At 39.3% G+C, this 19,492-nt stretch overlaps 1 protein-coding gene across 1 annotated transcript in view; it reads right to left on the bottom strand.

Annotated features, from left to right (window-relative positions):
• Nucleotides 1-802: 802 nt before the first annotated feature.
• Nucleotides 803-19,492, bottom strand: part of stim2b (stromal interaction molecule 2b) — a 41,524-nt gene continuing 22,834 nt past the window's right edge. The window contains exons 2-3 of the mRNA XM_055007470.1: nucleotides 18,305-18,435; nucleotides 803-994 (exon numbers count right to left, since the gene is read on the bottom strand). Coding sequence (XP_054863445.1) covers nucleotides 818-994; nucleotides 18,305-18,435 — 308 coding nt within the window. The 3' untranslated portion in view covers nucleotides 803-817. The remainder of the gene's footprint in view (nucleotides 995-18,304; nucleotides 18,436-19,492) is intronic.

Genomic DNA, 19,492 nt, shown 5'->3' with positions numbered 1-19,492 from the left:
ACAGATTTGTCCAGTGATAAACAAACACTGGTTCATACAGGCTGCGAGTGACAGATTTGGGGTGCGGGTTTGAAGACAAACCACATGTGCTGTTAAAAGATAAGAGGGAGAGAGCGCCTCTTCAGAAACATTGTTTAGTTCACTCTAATTGCAATAAATCTGCAAACTTCACTTTGCCGTTTACAAGGAAGATACATTTTTCCAATGTGTCATTGAGCAGCTCGATAATTAAAACATTACCAGTAAAAAATGATTGGGTTTCATGAGTAAAGTGTCTGTTATTTACACTTTGATTTCACTTGATATTGCATCAGTCATTCTGCAGAGAAAATAAAAGCTCACACTTGATTCTCGGTAAATATGCCCTTGAGTGTAAGTCACTGTTCACTCACTCCTTCAGCCCTTACAGCCACAAGCCTGGAGAAGAGCACTTGAGTTGTCAGAGAATTGCAAAGTCACTTAAGGTGCTTCTCTGGGAAATATAAGATGCTTTATTGAAGAAGTAGAGGAAAACAGTGAGACTAAAGTGGATGTTTCACCTGAAATCACATATGATTGGGTGTGACACTCAGTTCATAAATTTTCGTTTTATTTTGTGTTATCATCATTTTTCGGCTACTATTTTGCCTTGTTTTATTATAAAACAAACAAAATTATTATATCTTGTTATGATAGAGCCTAGCATGCCTGTATGACTGAGAATAAAAACTGGTGAATTTCTTCCATTTTTTAGTTGGATTTGTTGGTTGCTACGGTGAAAGTATTTTAATGTTTATGTGTAAACAGCTCTCTTTGGGAATGAAGTACCACCAACTTTCTACAAGAGTGAGAGTGTGTGTGTTTGTGTCCTTGTTGTAGACACAGTTAGCTTGTTTGTTTTACCTTCACAGGTTTTCCAGCCCTTCCACAGCTCCTCCACAGTGATGTGCTGGTCTTCACGGTGCAGGTTGCTGTGTTTGTTGGTTTGCTGCTGCTTCATGTCTTCTATTATAAACTGCCAAAAGAAAAGAGACAGAATTGAGTTTCCAAGACTTTTCAGAAACACATCACAACAAATATATTTAGTGTTAGTTTTCATGTGTGAAGTTCTTCTTTTTCACTGAGAACTCTGGAGCAGCTACAGATGGCTGTGCTTGTCTGTGTATGTCCATGTGTGGTTTTGACAGAGAGAGATGTAGAGAGCTGGCTTTGCCTAAAAGTCTGGCTTTGAATCACACACACACACATTTTCTTTTTGTTCTGCTTTCTTCCTTTTAGGGACTTTGAAAAGAGACCCATGGCAGAGGCACCACTTCCACCTGTGTGTGTGTGTGTGTGTGTGTGTGTGTGTGTGTGTGTGTGTGTGTGTGTGTGTGTGTGTGTGTGGTGTGTGTGAGTGTGTGTGAGTGTGTGAGTGTGTGAGTGTGTGAGCTTTCAGTTTCCGGCCGTCCTGCTTTGGCAGCTTAGAACTAAATGCCCCTGCAGAGAAAACCATAGCAAACAAGCCCACCAAAGAACACCGGCAGCATTAACAAGGCTCATGGCCGACTACCAGACACCTCAAAGCATTCATCTTGGAGTTCTATGCATGTGTGTGTGGCCTTGGCATAAACTAAAAACTTCATACATCCTACCTGTTTCTGATCACTAATCAGCCTTTGATAGTACTGCAGTGCAGCACTGTACTGTGCAGAGAGCTATTCTGTGAGCTTGCGCTGGAACACAGAAAGCTTGTTTAAACCATTTTGTGTCTGGTCAGTGTTTTCCCATACTAAACTATTATCATTTGATTTAGCTGAGTTTTCACTTCATATGTAGGAAGTGAGTGCAGGAGAGCCAATAAAGTGACATTTAGGTTTGTAATTCATTGAACTGTATGTCAGTAAAACCTTTTTGTGAGCTCCTATAATTCATAAAATAATCTAATTTAGCAACATGATGTGGTTATCTACTGTCTGTTAGCTAGCAGAACAGCATGCAGCCTGTTTAGAATGGAACTCAACGGATACATTTAAGGCTAAAGCAAGCTACTACAATGATTTGAAAATGCGGTTTGGGAGCGCTTGGTCAAAATTTACAGTTTTATTTAATCTAAAGTTTTTAAACATGTACCGCAGTTTTTAAAAATTAATTAATAATAATCCCAATAAAATGTTCTTTTGAAAAACCCACTGGATTCTGTGAGTCTTATCTTTTCAGGCAGTTTGTTCCAATGTTTGTTTACTTTGTGCATATTTTTTGTATTATATTCTCACACTATGGGTCCAAGATGGTAGTTCTTTGTAAATTCTATGTAGAATAAATGAAATCATTTCTTTTTTTTTTTAAATCAAGGTCAGCTGTACCCACATGAACTTCACATCGGACATGAATCCACCGGTCACTGTGTAACTCACATTAAATCTTTCTCTATACAATGAATCAAACATTTACATGCTTCTAGACTTTCTGTAGCATATTGAGATTTAAACCTCAGTTTAGGAACAATCAGAAAATGAGGATCTAAGGTTGCAAGCGAGCTCATATGGAGTCAACATATATGCTTTAAAGCTGTAGCCAGACCCAGACAAGCTTTAAAAATGATCAATTAATAAAAGGAGACCAATCAATAAATCAGTTCGCTGGAGAAAGGCCAAGATTGGAGGGGTGTGATTCTATCTGCTAAGGCCAGGAAGAATCTGAGTAAAATCCTGAATTGAAACCTTACAACAACAAAAAAAACCTGTCCACCTAACTGAACATTTTGGAAGCCTAAACTACTGGTCCAATCAACTTCTAAAAATGTCTCAGTTGCATGTTTTTTGTGTTTGCATGACAAGAATATTACGTAGCCAAGCTGAAACTACATGCTGATAAGTGCCACTAAGAGACCAATAAAGAGAAGCTTAGTTAGCAGAATTACTAGTAAAGAAGCCTAAGCGAAAGTGTAAATCGACTTAGGAATTAAAAGTTCCTGAGTTTTCTCTGAGGTGTGATCAGTGGGGAGCTCAGTGTGCTGCATGAAGTGCTGGCAGGTTCTGCAAATAAAAAGTGCCAAAAACTCAGCCTCCTGCTGACTCTGGAGCAGGAAGCATGAAAAGGCTGCTGGAAGAAAAACTCATCAGCAGCACTGACAAAATGATGTGAATTTTGCATGTACAGCTGTTGTGGCATCTTACACACTTATGAATCATAGATACAGATCAATGTCTGATAAAGGTTAAAAAAAAAAAGATTTTAACACAGCTTGAGAAACACCATGTGTTCGCAGTAAGACAGATGTTATCATCAATGCCTGACTGCACCAAATTCCTTTGAAATCAACCTGAAAGCATTCATTTTAAGTCACATCCTGAACAATCTGACACAGACGTATAGTAGACTCAGGATCAAAATCCACCAGCACTTTCACACATTTCTGTTGTGTGCTCAGAGAGCCTGAAGGACTGCTGGGAGTTTGACATTGAACACATAATGGTAGTCTGGTGTTGAGAGGATGTCTGCTACAAAAGCCATTTCTCCTGTCAGAGAAAGAAAAAAACCCTCGGTGAGATTCACGTCTGGCACAAACTATTTGCACCTATGTATTTGTGAACGCAGAACGAATGCTGGAATAAAAGGACAGTAAAGACAATGGGACGCAAAACACAGCAGGCCTGGAAGGTCAAACTACAGTGCTCGGCACCCAGGTTTAAAGTTGTCTAATACTCGGTTAAGTTTGAGGTGTGGACCTGCTGATGGGTTATTCCATCTCTAATCATCAGGGGGCTTCTGTTTAACCATCTCGGATTCACTTGAAACTCAGAAACTTTGGATATTCAAAATGGAATCTGTGAATTTTTGAAATGACATATCAAGTAATTTCCAAGCTCATTAAAAAAAAATAGAGGCTTTCTTTGAACAACAATATGTCAGAAGCTGAAAGATCTATTCTGAGGATTTTTTTAAACATTTTTTTCCTGTCTTTTTTTTTTTCAAAACTTAATTTGTGGATTTACTTCACTAGTGGGAGACGATCATATTCAGGGCTCTCTGCCAGAAAATGCTTTATTAAGTCTGGTGGAGTAAAGAAAAGTCAGCACAGGTGGTCAATGAATGGGTCAAACACAGAACTGTGGCTGGGGACATACTTTAGAAAGTGTTCAGCTAGTGTGGTCCAACTGTAACACTTTGACTATAGCATCAGTATTTATGTATAAGGCTGCAGTTGTCAACTACTTTAGTAACTGAGTATTGTACCAATTATTACATCAATTAATCAACTAAGAAACACTTACGCTATATGAAGGAGAAAACTTAAAAACACAATATAGGAAATAAGGCATGTCTTTTAAAATGAGCCTATATTTAGTTTCCTTTTTTACATTTTTATTGCTTAAATTGCATACTCCCACACCTAACCCAAGTGATCCACTGAGTTCAGCCCTCTGGGAAAAGTTAGAGAAGATAAAGAAGCATATTCTGACAGGCAGAATGACAGGCTGCCAAAACATCCTCCACGGTTACTTTGAGGACATCCTGCGCAATGCGAGGGTACAATAATCCTAGAGGACAGTATTTCACTTCCAGTCTGCATTGACACTTGTCAAACGTGTTCTTCTATGACTCCCATTTGGGTCTGAAAAGCTCTTTCACCACGTCAGTACTGAACAGGATCCTCTGAGGTCTCAAACCTCTGCGTGGTGCTCTTTCTTTTTCTTCACCTTCCCCTTTCACAATACAAATGCAAATTTGTTTTCTCGCTGACGTAACACCAGGCACCCACTAAAGGAACCAACTGCCTGCTGAGTCACTGAAGGAACCACGATGTGCGCAATACCACTCCAAACAAATGTCTTGCAAAGCCTTTAATGCCCATTGCACTTCATGAAAAAAAGTCCTGCTGGCAGAGATGCAGAATTTAAGGACATTTGCCAGAACAAGAACAGAAAAAGACTGATGAATGGGCTGACATTCTTTCTGGTAACTTCTCTTTATGGCCTGGGTTCATTTGAAGTTCAGACGTGTTGATTATTATTTCACCGCTGCTTCTTTTGTTTAAAATTCTACATCTAAGCAATTTACTTAAGACATTCTGGACAATAGAGACGGTACTTGTTCAGAGTGATATATCTGCAACATTACTCAGAAAGCTGCTCAATCACGCTATTAAAAGTAACTGCAATTGTTTGTAGAGCTGCATCATTAAAGTACTTGTGGGCAGATCAGCAGAGCCACTTTGCATAGGTTGAAAGGCAGCTTTTCAGTTCTTTATCGAGCTACAGAAAGCAAACAGAGAGCCACATACATAAAGGTCTGTCATTGTGGCTTCAGTGTTTAGGAGTTGAGCGAGTGATAAGCTGCACGATATTAGGAAAAACTGACATTACTGTTTCAGTTTTCTGCTACATGTACTGCAACATGAAAAAACACAAACATTTAAAGAAGCTATATAACTATTTGTAAAGAAATAGTCATTGTAGAATCACTAGGGTGATTTTTTAGGGGAGAAAACAGAAAATAAAAAAACAATGTTAAGTTTTTTGATCCTGATTATTTTGATCAATGTTGAGTTCACCACTTATAAATAAATGATTTAACAGATTATAACAGGTGTGTGACTAACGATGAGTATTGTTAAGATCTTACAGGACAACTAATTTTACCGATACTGCGGGTGCTTTAACGGTATTCTTATTGGTACTTTTTGATTGCTTTTGTTTGTTTTGTTTTAAAAAGAACAAAAAATTAATTTAAAAACTTAAGAACAGAATAACGACTACTTCATTTTCTCATACGTTACTGTATATTAGTGCCCGACCAATAAGGATTTTTTCAGCACGATGCCGATTCCGATATTTTGCAGAAAAAAATTCCAAAAACCGATTAATCGGTCGATTAATTTAAAAAATATATAATAAATAAAATAACTTCTTTTTTGGTCCATGAACACTTACAACAACAAAGATATGAATTACAGGCAGAACATTTGACTGTTTTACAATACTTTGTCCTTTAGTATTTGTTCAACTTTACAACAGAGAGGAATTTTCAAGTACAAAAACATGCAACAAAGCATGATTGAAGTTACTTCTAAAACATTATTTATACAGCCCTCTGATGCCCTTCAACATTAAATCACATTTTCTCTGCTCCATTATTTTCTTTGCCATGAAGTCAGGACTCATATGAACCAAAATAAAAACCAGAGACGCCTTTCTCAGATGTAAAACATGTCATCTTTGACAGAGTTGCATTTTAAATATATAATGATCATAAATAGTCCGACACTAATGTTCCTCCACAACAACACACAATGAGTTGCTGTTCCAGCCTGGGTCACGTTTATTATTTTCTGACAGTAAAACTAAGAGTGACGTCATGACGGTTGCTGAAGACAGACAGTAATGTTCATCATTTTAACTTTTAGCTAACGCTGTGCTAGGTTTGCATAACTGCAGCAATGTTATTGCTAACATAAACAGACAGGGAATAGCTAAAGCTAAGTTAGCACAACTTTAGTAATGCAATGTAAATGAAAAGCATGACCAACTCAATGCAGCAGGCCTCACTCATCATGACAAAGAGAGTTCAACTGAAACGGGAGACATGTTGAGTCATTGTTGATTTCACTAGGTCGATATAACCCTCTCTGTCGGCTCAGCCCCCTCGTATAATGTTGCCTGGCTGTAGCTTACTCCTGTACGTTACTGAGTCAGAGCTCCATTTATTGGACAAACAGCGCAAGGACATCATTCTGCACGACTCCGACACTTAACAGAATTTACTGTTTTTTGAGAAATTACGAATACATCAGCGTTTAATTGGCAAAACTCCGGCCGATGATGATTATTTTGAAAAGGGCTATAATCGGCAGATTTAATCGGCTGGCGATGAATCGGTCGGGCCCTACTCTATATAAATTAAACACTAATGTTGTGTTGATGGGAATGATCAGAGCACTGTGGTCAGTGTCACATGTTTTACTCACAAAATAATGCAATGTATTTCATTAAAATGAGATCCATTAAATCAGAACTAAAAGATGCTCTGAGTTTCAGATTAAATTTATGAACATAGCTACAGTTAAACAAACTGCTGAGGAATACTTACTTGTAATCATCAGCCTGCATTCGTATCGTTTAGTTAACTCAGCGCTACTAGCAAACATAACATACCAGGTTAGTGAGGGACAAACTGAGCGTTTCTCTGTGATGAACTTTTGCTGAATGATGAAAGATTGGTTGCATTTCTGCTCCAACATTTTTACGTTTGTTCCAACAAACATTTTCTACATCAACTGTAGTGAAGTTTAATCAGACTACTGGGTGTTTCACCTGTGTGTTGCTGCTCCGCCCCACAGATACCAGGTGTGGGTGTGTGAAAACGCTGTTCTGGATTTGGAGAGCGAGATGAGATGAGATAAAGGTATCTTCTTACTTTCTGAAGCAGCGGTGCAGAACTGTTCATGTCGGAGCTTATCGATCCTCTGGTATTTAAGAATGTGGCCCTGGGGCGGTGACCAAACAACTACTTAGAAAAGAGTGAAATCAGACATTGTGATGTTACATTTATCCAAGCTGAAATCAAGTGATTTTATCTACATCATCTGTTTTCTATACGCAGAGCGTTTTATGAGTCAAGATCACAGATGGTCGTGTTTATTACTCCGCCAAGCAATGCGGCAGAGCTATGTGATGATCGGCGTGCGTTTGTCCGTCTGTCTGTCTGTTCGCAACATTATTTAAAAACAGACGAAAACGGATGAAATTTTCATGGAAGGTCAAAAATGACACAAAGACCAACTGATTATATTTTGGCAGTGATGCAGCTTATAGTCTGGATCCACATAATTGTTAAAGATGTCTATCATTGAGAGACAGCAGCACAACTGTAACTATGACTGCAAGTGAACACTACGTCAGCTGCCTGCTGACGATCACATGATTACAATCCAACTACAAATCAACCGCTGCAGATTTATAGGGACTTTTCTTTCAGAAATGATACTAGGAACAAATGACTAAATATTGGGAGTGTTTCCGAGCCCCATCAATTCCCCCCCGCAACCATATTTAGGTCACGCTATTTGGTATCCATATATAACGTACATATGCATAACACACGCCTGTGCTCAGCGCAAGGTCATTTTCTATTAAAGACTTCGTCCGTCGGAAAGGATGCACAATTGAGCAGCCTTGGCCGAGTACTGCACTCTCTGAGCACTTTTTTTGTTTTATAAATTGTGAAAGTCCAACATCAAGATCATGATTTTGGCCAAATCATTTTCTGCAACCAAATCGTCCTTTTTCAGTGTTTCTCTGCGGCTCCTCGTTCATTTCACTGTTCACAAGTGGAGCCTGTTTGTTTTCAAACTGTCTTTTATCAAACTGAAAACAAGTTGTTATAAAACTTGTTATCAAAGAGGAGAAAACCTCTTCAATCAGAGTATGTTATGTTCTATCAGACAGAGCCCTCGTGTAGATTAGCCACGGAAAATGAGATTCGCGTGAGTTTTCTGTTTATATCAAGCAGCAAAAAAAGTAGCATGTTTCAGTTAATTTGTTTAACTTCAGATTATACTTCTGGTGATGTGACTACTGCAAACATCTGAATTGTTGATGCTGAAACGATACATCTTGCAGCCCTGCAGTGGAACCTGTTGACTTTTGAAAGGAGAGCAACTATTTCTGCAAAAATAAATAAATAAAAAGTTTTTGTGTTTCCAATATGACAGAATGATAGGAGAGAGAGTCTGAAAACTCTCCCTGAGGATCAACATTGAGTCCTGAAAAGACAATAACACACCCACATGATCTGTATACACACGCACACACACACGCACACACACGCACAGTCGCAAACAAAGACATATTTGTTTCTATCATAATCCACATCGGGGGCTGAGTTTCTTCCCATGAGCCTCTGCTCTCTCTCCCTCCCTCCACCAGGCGTGACTCTATTCACCCCTGATATCTACTGTATCAGTCCATCTGTCCACATCTGCTCATCTAATTTACTCAACTTTATTACATGCATCGCTTATCTATCACCATAACCTTAAGTGATGATATTTTTACTCAACAACATACCTAAGCATTAATCAAAGCCATTAGTTACGGTAGACTGCAGAAAGAAGATAATGAATTTGATTTATTGTTATTAATATGTCGTGAATTTGGCATAAAGGTATGGTGCGTTCGGCTATGATTTATTAAGACGTGAACTACTGGGAGCACAGCTGATTTATCACACATGACAGCTGGGCAGTCTCAATTGTGAAACCATCACTCACATGATAAAATATTTTCCTTTTTTTTTTTTTTTTAACCTAATGGGCACATTGAGGCTTGTTACTTTGCCCAAGATCAAAGTGGGTGTCTTTGCATCACAGTGTGCTCTGCTGGTAAAAACATTAAACTGCAGAGATTGTGTGACATGATCTCAGGGTTTTATCGAGGTAGAGTCAGAGCAGTAGAGGTCTGTACTTTTAGCTTAGGAAGTAGCTTTTTTTCACATGAGGTCCAACGCATTCTTTTGGAGATCTAGAGACGGTTTTAGTACCTCACGTCTCTGTTCCTGAAACACCCTTTATGTGGGAGTCAGACAGTCCTTTGTGTCTGGCCTCACTGCTACTAAGAGGAGCTACCACATCGTCCATGTACTGGCCAACCTCCATCCTACATCTCTGATCTCCTCAGCACTTATCCTACAGCCTCTGATAATTTACTGTTCCTTCCTCCAAGTCAGAATCCAAAGGTGACCAAAGTTTTTCCATTGCAGCCTCCCAGGCTGTGAAACAGTTTGCCCTCACTGTCAACATCCTCCTCTATCATCACACCAAGGATCCACCTTCATACTATTGTTAAAAAAAAAAAAAAAAGCATTGTTTTAATTATTTACCTACATATAACATTTCTTTGTAAGGACTTTGGTCCTCTTTGACTCAACTGGGTGGCCTTTGAGAGGAAGAGGGCCAATACGAGGAGCTGGCAGGTGAATGCCGAAGCAGGGGGTGGAGGACCCGATGGAACCCCATTGAGGCAGGGTGCAGGGGATTGGTCGGCCAGTCTCTCATCAGGGCACTCAAGATGCTGGGAGTGAAGGGACTGCACAACAGAAAAGCCATCAGAAACATCACTGACGCTGCACAAAAGGCGTCCCAATGGCTGTGGATCAAGCGGGGAGATCCGTGGACCACGCATGCTACTTAGACACAAGCCGGGACTTGATCACCCCGGCTGGGTCGTCTGGGCGAGAGTGTCTGATGTTGTGAGACCTGAAACACCCAGTGAACCCAGGAGTCATCACTGATGATGTGTCCAAGCTGCACCAAAAGTGTATATTAGAACCAGGCATTATCCAGAGCAATCATTCCTCAAAGTGTTCACAGTCAGTCCCAAACTCCGCTTCACTTTCTTTTATTGTCTAATCCATGCACAGACAGAAGGTTAAAGAAGGTAAGGTGTGGTTTTAAGGAGATTTAAAATCAGCAACCATTTCTTGGCAACCACCAACCAGGTACTGCCACTCCAGCCTTCATCTTGTAGAAGCAGATACATGACCTAATTTTTGCTTTAACTAATCATTAAATGTACAAGTTCTTTGTGTAAATTCAAAGGTTTAGGTTATAAATAAAATCTCAGCTGAAAGTTCCCTCTAGAACATTCCCAGACAAGTCAACAAACACTTTGAAGAACCTTCTTTTTATAGATATACCGTAGCTTAGATGCTCCACAAGCCTCCTCGAGTTTCTTCTGTTCATACCAGCCCAAACACCAGTGAGACGTATATACAGTGTGCTTGTACAGATGTAGAACTCACATGCTAGCCTCATTTTTTCCACTAAGCTGTTATGCATAGCCTCTCAAGAACTAATAAAGGCCACATCCACACACAGCAGCAGAACCGTCGCCCCCTGCTGTGACGTGGGTTGGGTTCAAGTGATTTCAAAGTGATGCAACACGATCCAGCCGAACGTCTCCTTGGCAGACGGGCAGCACGCAGCCCAGCACCCCAAGGCGAGGACATGCACCTGCCGTTCCCACTGACTGGGCTCAGCAACAGACCGCCGAACGTCACTCAAACCCCCTGACAACACCCAGAGTCGCAGTAATCACAGACAGGATTATGATTAACTGGGTTGGATTCCTGATAACATTCTTCCACGGTAGTCAAATTCAGATCCTCTCGGAAGACAGCAAAGAAAAAGAAAAGTGATTACTTTGAAATTATACTTGCATGAGGTCCAAGTTTCTGGTTGGTATATATTTAGACTGAAGAGACACGGAGAAGAGATAGTTTTGATGGTCTGATTGAACGCCAGCCTCTCTCATAGCTAAATCTGCCACTTTCTGAGAGCTTTGTGAGCTCGGATAAAACAAAAATGTTATTTCACATGAATTCTATTACATTATATATCCACGAGTGTGTGGCAAATCTGGTTAAACTGCACTGTGCAACAACAGCACTGCCTGACCTTTTCCCCTCATCATATCAACTGATTCTGACAAAAATCTTACAGTCTGCCTCCCAAGAGCTATTTGTGGTCTGCTACAACTCCAAATATGAGCTTCAAAAGCAGCCAAAGCTTTTCTTGTTCAGCATCCTGACTGATGAGTGATGTGATGTGATGTGACGTGACGGTGAAGGCTGCGGTTGCAAAGGGAACTGAGAAACGTATTGTTGGCCTCAACGTTTCCCTGTTTGCTCTCACTGCTTCATCACTCTACGGGAACTGTCAGCATGTTTAAGCCAGTTTGGGTTTGGTTACTTTAAAAACGTATTCTGTCACAATTAATAGTTATCTGTTAAAAAATGCAGACAGTGACCTAATCGTAGAATTTTAATGTTAAAGTAAGGTGTCTGAATTAGGTTCTGTTAAATTTCCAGTACCTCTGTACCAATATGCAAATAAAGACAAAGTAAAAGAACTATAAATAAAACAGTACTCTATTTAAAAGTATTCTGTAATGTGAATGTCATGGTAGAATCTTTTTTGGGGGAGATTTTATTATGCTAATAATCCCTATTTTTACAAGTGTTTTGGTAATCTGATGGTATCTTTTTTCTCTGACTTTACTGGAATATGCATACATTTTTTATATTGTAATTACTTCACTCCATTCCATGTATTACATACATTACTCCCCAACTAAATGTTTCAGTGGTCAATTGATTATTGGATCAGATATTCCAACAATTAGCTTTTCTTTCATTTTTTAACTGATAAAAATGAATTAATTAAAAATTGCATTGCTTTTGCTCTAATGTATTGCAAAATAAAGTGTGTAAATTTGTGTTATTATAAATTTTAACACTAGGAGCTTCATTTTTACTGTAAATGTATATCGGTTCCCAATATCAGTTATCAGTCTCCTTGATTACTAATAATTGATCGCACCCCTAAAAACCACTGGTTTGCCTCTACTGTGTTTAAATAAACATGTTAAAGGATACTTTACAATTAACCCTCTGAACACCAATCTGTTTTTGGGCATTATTTGCTTCTATCACACTTTAGAACATTTTATTTCTTTATTTATTTTACAAAAATTGACAGATTCTACATACGATAAATATTTTAAGACTTACATTTACTATTTGTTTCCATATTTGTCTCCTTTTTGCACTAAATAAGCAGTCTGCAGTTCAGCCTACTTCGGCCAAAAGTCCCTGAATTTTTGTCATGTGACTGTTAGTCACAGCTGTGTCACTAATAACTATCTCATTGCATAGATTTTCATTTTATTTATTTATTTGTACAGAATGTGGTTGGAGCAAACATATGGCAACATGCATATGGCAAAGTTTTAAATGAAACATATGATAAATATCACATAAGTCAGATGATTCTTTTTTGTTTTCAGAGTTTCTGGCTGTGAGAAATTGTGCAATTTAGATTTTTTAACATTTTTTTGAAGATGCAAACCCACTGGCAGGTTTTGGTAATCAGAGAGTTAAATGTGTGGAAAGATCTGATGGTCAGAATGAATCTACACGACAAGACAGAGAAGAGCGGCTACACTCCATTCACTGTTGACTTACTAAAGCAGTGCACTTCTAAAAAGCCGATTTAAATTTGAACCCGCATACATGTATAATTTGTTCTGGTCAATTATGAACATGATGAAACATAACGCAAATCCTTCTGCTCTGCTGTGGTGAGCAAAGAGGCAGTGACCTATGACAAGGGCTCTGAAACCTGTAAATTTTATGTCATTTTCTGTCATGCAGTGATGTAACTTGTAAAACGTGGGTTGGTGTTCATGTCTGTGTGGACTCATTTCCCTCCAACATGGCAACAGTGGTTGTTAAGTTACAGAGGAACTTTAAAAGCAAACTAATTCCACATTTTGGTCCCGCCAGGCAGATAGATTTTAAGTTGCTGATAAGGCCACCTTCTATTCTTTTACTGTAAGCTGCGTTTCAGATTTAGATTGCAGTAACAAATTGATCATGATAGCTAAAGTAAGTTGCACTATGACAAGGAAAATATTTAGCTTTTGAAAGGTCAGCAGAGAGTGTTCAGGCCTTCAAGTTAACACCCTAACAATGGGAGTCATAATAGCACAACATGCCGATGTCTGGTTCTAGTATTACTTGAAAATCAACATACCACACCAACTACAAAATACGTGTGAAACTACATAGTTTGCAGCCTCGTACCTCAGTGAGATGAGGATGTTTGCAAGGTCACTAGACTCTGAAACAAAGTAAGTCAGTCTAAAGACTGAACAAAGATGCTGCAGAAACAGTTTTTTCCTTGTTAGGAGTTTTGGTGGAGCATATGAAGACTGTGTACAATGTCAAAGCTGCAGAATGTCGGTTTCAGGGAGATTTAAGGCAGAAAAATGACAGAACATACGTAATTATGTTTTCATTGGTGTATGATCCCCTGAAAATAGGAAACCATATATCTCCACTGGCTCCCTGATAAGCCCTAATGTCATCTTTACCACCAGCATTAGAATCTGTGAAATGCATGTCATGATAAACATATCCTGACTACAGCTCCAACATTGCAAATATGTCCGTCTCTTGTGTTAGTCATCTTCTCAAATTTGGGGATAAAGGTAGCGGGGCAGGAAAAGTAGGACATGTCACAGGGTTAGGGTTTCAGCCAGGTGGCACGGGGGGTGAGGGGGTGATGTCGCCTTATTCCCATAAGAAGAGATGCTGGCTGACACTCGTGACCCTTACTCATAACCGTGTCACTCATTTCAACTCATCACTGCCAGGAAGAGCCGGGATTGTAATGAAACTGGTGTTAAACGCGGTTCAATGTGACAATTTTTTCTCCCACAACATAGAAGAGGGGATCAAATCACCAGCCTCAGCCCCACGCACACTAAACCAGCCCTCACTCCTGAAATATTGATTACAATATTACATTAGGGCCAACTGCTATATTCATATTTTAGTCAATATAACCTGTCAAGCATTGGTAGCTTTGCTGACTGCCACAGCAATGCAAACCACAACATCCAACCACAGAATGCACTTTATCCCAACTGTAGCGTCTCTACAGCAGCAGCCTGTATGTTTTAGAGTAGACTTTAAGAATTCACTGAGCACTTGGTTGGTCCAAGATGACATCTGATTTGCTAAAGACTCCACCGAGGTGCTGCACAGGTCCTGTGTTGGTGCTGAGTTTAAAACCCCCAAGGACACTGGGTGGTGTCAGGGCAACATAAATTCAGCAAGCAAGGTCTTTCTTCACAGTTCTGTTTTTGCCACACACATTTATGCACATTTTGAAGAACTGAACTAGAAAAAGTTAAAGGGAAGGAGTTGCATAATGGATGATAGAAACATTTTTTTCTGAGTAATTTGTGACAGTGAACATTTTACACAAATAACTGATAAAACTGTCTCTGCTTTTTTTGTTGTCTTTGCCTCTGGACAGTAGGGTTTAATAATAGCTGACATTAAGTAATGATTACAAATTTCCCTATTAAAACAATTCCTGGAGACTTTAATCTATTTGCTCATATAGATGACTAAAGTTTTGTTTCTTCTTCATAATGAAGGCTTTTTAGTAGTTGGCAAACAGCTGGTTTTGCCTCTTGCTTCATCTACTCTATTAAATACAGCATGCATTAGGTGGCCTGTACCACCTTCTTCTTTTTCTTCTTCTTTTTGGCTCTGAAGCAGTTCTGATTTGAAACGATCCTAACTCACATTCCCTTTTATTTGGTTTTGCAAAAGTTCACTTCAATTCCCTTGGCAATAATACAGAAAAAGACCCATCCCTTTACGGCTGCTATAAAAAAAACACTTCTTTCCTAAACTCTACCATGAATGAAATTTGGAAGCATCGTGTTCATCTGTTATTTTGTCTTAGGTCATGAAGCTTAGAAAATAATGTCTGAGAAATTAGATTTAAGCTCACATGCTAGTGTGTTCTCAGTTGTCCTGCATCAGCTGTCACAAAAGAAACATGACTTATTCCCAATCAGTCTCCTGTTTATACAACAATGTGTATCTTTCATAAGGTCAACTGATAGACAGCCGTTCATTTGGTGAAATGCGTATCCATCATGAAATTCTGAGCCCGGAGAAGAGGCTTGAAAAGCCTCAGTCATGAGCATCGGCCAAAAACAACTCAAGCTTTCTGCTGGAAAGCAGCAGACACGACTCCCTGCCCTTATAAAGACAAAGGGTGAAGACCGGCAAAAGCGTATTTTGTAACACGCTGCTGTACTGTAAATGTCGGTATCAGTGATCCATGCGCAGACATACATCCTCTTGATGCGGGCCGGGGTCCAGTTCTAACACTGCGGCCCTCAGGCTTCTTCAGACAGTGCTCATACTTTAGTGAGGCGCCACCGCAGGGCTGCAGGGTATAACTGTTGCTCACACCAGCGCTTCCAGCCAGTTAAAAATGACTCCAGCCAACACACACACAAACATAAATGTGATCGTGGTCCCGAGTGGTTTCTTTTGAATGTAAGAGGTCATTGATTACCAAAAGACACACAGGGCAAGGCAGGTCAGAGTGCTCTCAGATGTCAGTTGTACCCGGTTAGTTACTTCTTTCTCAACACACACACACTCACACACAGACAGACAGACACACACACACACACACCTTACCTGTGTTACTACCATCTCTTCGTCGGTAATATCTCACAAGTAAAAATTTCATCTTTATGGCTATAAAAATGCTTGTAGTTTAACTTAAAAAGGCACAAAATCTCTATATAAACTACAAATATTAACATTTTCAGTGTTTAATGCTATTAATTAGAGCATAATGTCTGAAAAAAATGTAATTAATGATTTGTGTGTCTTTGATGATGTGTTACTATGTTAGGAATGCTGACTTGGCTGCCTCCTCTGATGAGTAACTGCAAATATTAAAATGATCTAACTTTTAGGGCAGCTGCAGCAGTCTGACCTACTGCCGTGGGCTGTTACACACTGTTAGCACTGTAAACTAAATATTTACTTGTATGTGGCAATACACCGTCAGAGGTGAAAAGCCAGCACTATTGTGTCAACACCTAAACCGTTTACAAGCGGTTTTGTTTAGCCAACCTAATAATCTACAAAATACTGGATTTCTGCAGTAGTATTACCACAAGGAACCCTGTGGCATTGATTAATGATTCACTATATGGAAACCACAACATGAAATAAAACGATAACATCTGTTATTCAGCAGCAATAAAGCTTTTCTCCTGTTTACTTAAAAGATAAAGAGGCCAATTATTTGTGCAGCTAGGCTTTAAGGTTTAGTCCTTTACCCCAGTGGCTCACAAACGTTTTCCTTGTTACCTGTAAGCCTATGAACTGCAAGCAGGTTTAAGGCACTTTTTGCTTCCGTTACATTTTTACTCACTGTGGATTTTTTTTTTTACTGCAATATACAATTGTGCACCTCTATGGTAACAGTACAACAATGGCTAGAAACAGAGAGAACTCAAAATGTACTTGAGGCATTAAAAGAAAGGACAGTGCAATGAATCCGAAAACAAAAGTAGATCATCTCTGATTATCTATTTTACAAATACTGAAAAGCATGGGATCAACATGTACAGCACTTTCAGAATACCACAAAAGGTGATTCTAAACACTACAGATAATATGTTCTTATTTTTGTTTCCATACTTGTCTGCTATATGCCATGTCCTGCAGTTCATCCCAGTTCAGCTGAAAAGTCACTTCATTTTTGTGACATGACTAATGGTGTCATCGTTGCGCCAAGGAATATTTTTTGTTTGTTTTACAGAAATTGGTTGGCACACATAACTTATTTTTGGCAAATTTTTAAACATGATGAGTACAATAAAGTATTTTTTAACTATATTTACTCAGATTTACAGACAAAATCAAAAGTCATTTGTGATTAGTGCAAACACCATTAGAAAGGTGAAAATCCAGCGACACTTTCTGCTTTTAAAGTTTCTGGCTCTAAATAAATAGTAGAATTTTGCCAATTGTTAAAAATATAACATGCCTTGCAAACTTGTCAGTTGGTATTGCAGTCTAGAGGGCTAAAATGAAGCAATGCATGACCCTCATTACATGTTATAGTGTGGACATGAGTTGTGAGCAGTTACACCAAAAAAAAAAAGGCCTAATCAAAATCTCCACACTCACAGCCTCACACGCTTTGACGCATGTTCCTGCTAAGCACATGGAAGCTCCGGGCTGCTCCACTGTCCAATCATCAAGTGCATGACGGCTCTGATGTAGACTTGGACCTGATGGTTGTCCTGCCCCCCACAGAATGTACACAAAAAAAGCACGGATGGTGCAGGTGAGAAATCCACTAGGACGTTTATCGATAAAGCACAGCATCTGGCTACTCGCTATTGTGGTCATTTATTGCACTTTTGTAGAGTTGCTTGTACTTTCAATCAAAGCCAACAGGATTTACAGATGTTCGTGGCTTTTACTGACTTTTACTAGTTTGCTCTATAATATACAAATACTATAATGTCACAAACAGGCAGTGATCAACTGAGCAGCTGATCAAACTGTGAATGAAACACGAGTCTTGACGTTTCCAAGCAACCTGCAGTAATGACTGTGTGTCCATTCCTCCTTTTTATGCCATTTGGAGCCTTCACGAAATCACACACTCAAGCTCTAGCCGTGACGTCAGTAAAGTCTGCGAGGGTTTAGTATTTAGGCCTGAGGGTGGAGGTTGGGATTGGGCCAGTGTTCCTCCAGAAGGATTTTTAAAGGTATATAGGTCCCCTTCAGGATGTCCTGGCAGCAGACTGGAAACAACACCTTAAACCTAAAGGCCACAGGGTTTTCCTTGAATGGTACTCTAACTCCTCTGCTTTGTCGTGGTACCTCAAGCAAGATACTGTGTCAGTGACAGCTTAACACCCACGTTCACCAAGCTTACCTCCACACTCTCGTTGACCTCTATTCCCCCATCATTGTCGTCATCCAGTTGTTTGTGGATGTGCCGCAGCGCCTCCAGACTGAAGCGGTCGGCCTCGCCCATGCATGGCGGCATCACTATAAGACAGGGATCTACAGAGAACAAAAAAATATTTGGTCAGAGATGAAGGGCAGCTGGAAGAAGTTTTCATAATGATCACATGTCCACTTACTACGTGTCAGGAGCAAACAGATTAGTAATAACAGCATGTTGTTCAACAGTATAGTTAGTTGTGTGTGGTAGTTTGCAGATGAAACTGATTTTTAAAAAACTTTACCCTGGCTATCAAGTAATTGCTGCTACACAGACAAAATACGTTTGTATTTAGTGATTGTATTTCAAACAAAACAGAGACAAGAAACATGCCAAGATGGCACATTTGTCACAGTAAAATGAAATTAAGCAAAGTTTATAGCATAAAAGTAATGATGATCAGTTCAGTTTTGTGGACAACAGTTTTGGCATTCACTCAACAGAAGCTTGCTTAAATACATCTTAATGCCAAATGTCCTGAATGTCAACACATACTTGTAGGTGCAGCTTTTAGAGGGATCTGTGTGCAAGTTACAAAACAGCAGCGCAAAGAAAATTCAGGCATTATTAGACAAGCTTATAATAATGAAGTTGAGCAAAGAATATTAAGATGAGGGTGTACCCTACATTATATTTGTCATCCTAGGAGGAGGATGCTTTTTGTCTCATGGCTGCACCTCTTGCAGGTAATTTGTGCCAACATGACTCCACCTGCCTTTCAGGGTTGTGACCACACCCACCCTCCAGGTGTTTATTAGAATGCACTCCACTTGGTTGAACTACAAGAACGCATGCTTGATGCTTTAAAACACTGCTCCTAGTAAAACAATACTGCAATGTGTCAGGTAGGAAAGCAAGTATAAGTGTTGTAATTTATAAACACTAAACAAATAAACAAATAGTTAATTAACCTCAGGTTAAAAAGGCACGTTATCGTCAAAAGAAAAACAAATTAAGAAATGCATCTGAAAAATCACCAACACTACACTATGTATCAGTCAGAAACTGAAAATAAAGAATTGTTGGATCATCAACTTTCTGATGGCCCTTGAACTACACATCTACAACAGCTGTTCTATCAGTAAAACTAAGATTAAAATCTGGGTATTTTCTTGA

This window comes from Amphiprion ocellaris, chromosome 23 (genome assembly GCF_022539595.1).
Source record: "Amphiprion ocellaris isolate individual 3 ecotype Okinawa chromosome 23, ASM2253959v1, whole genome shotgun sequence".
NCBI lineage: Eukaryota > Metazoa > Chordata > Actinopteri > Pomacentridae > Amphiprion > Amphiprion ocellaris.
This window is presented reverse-complemented; position numbering and strand designations above follow the sequence as displayed.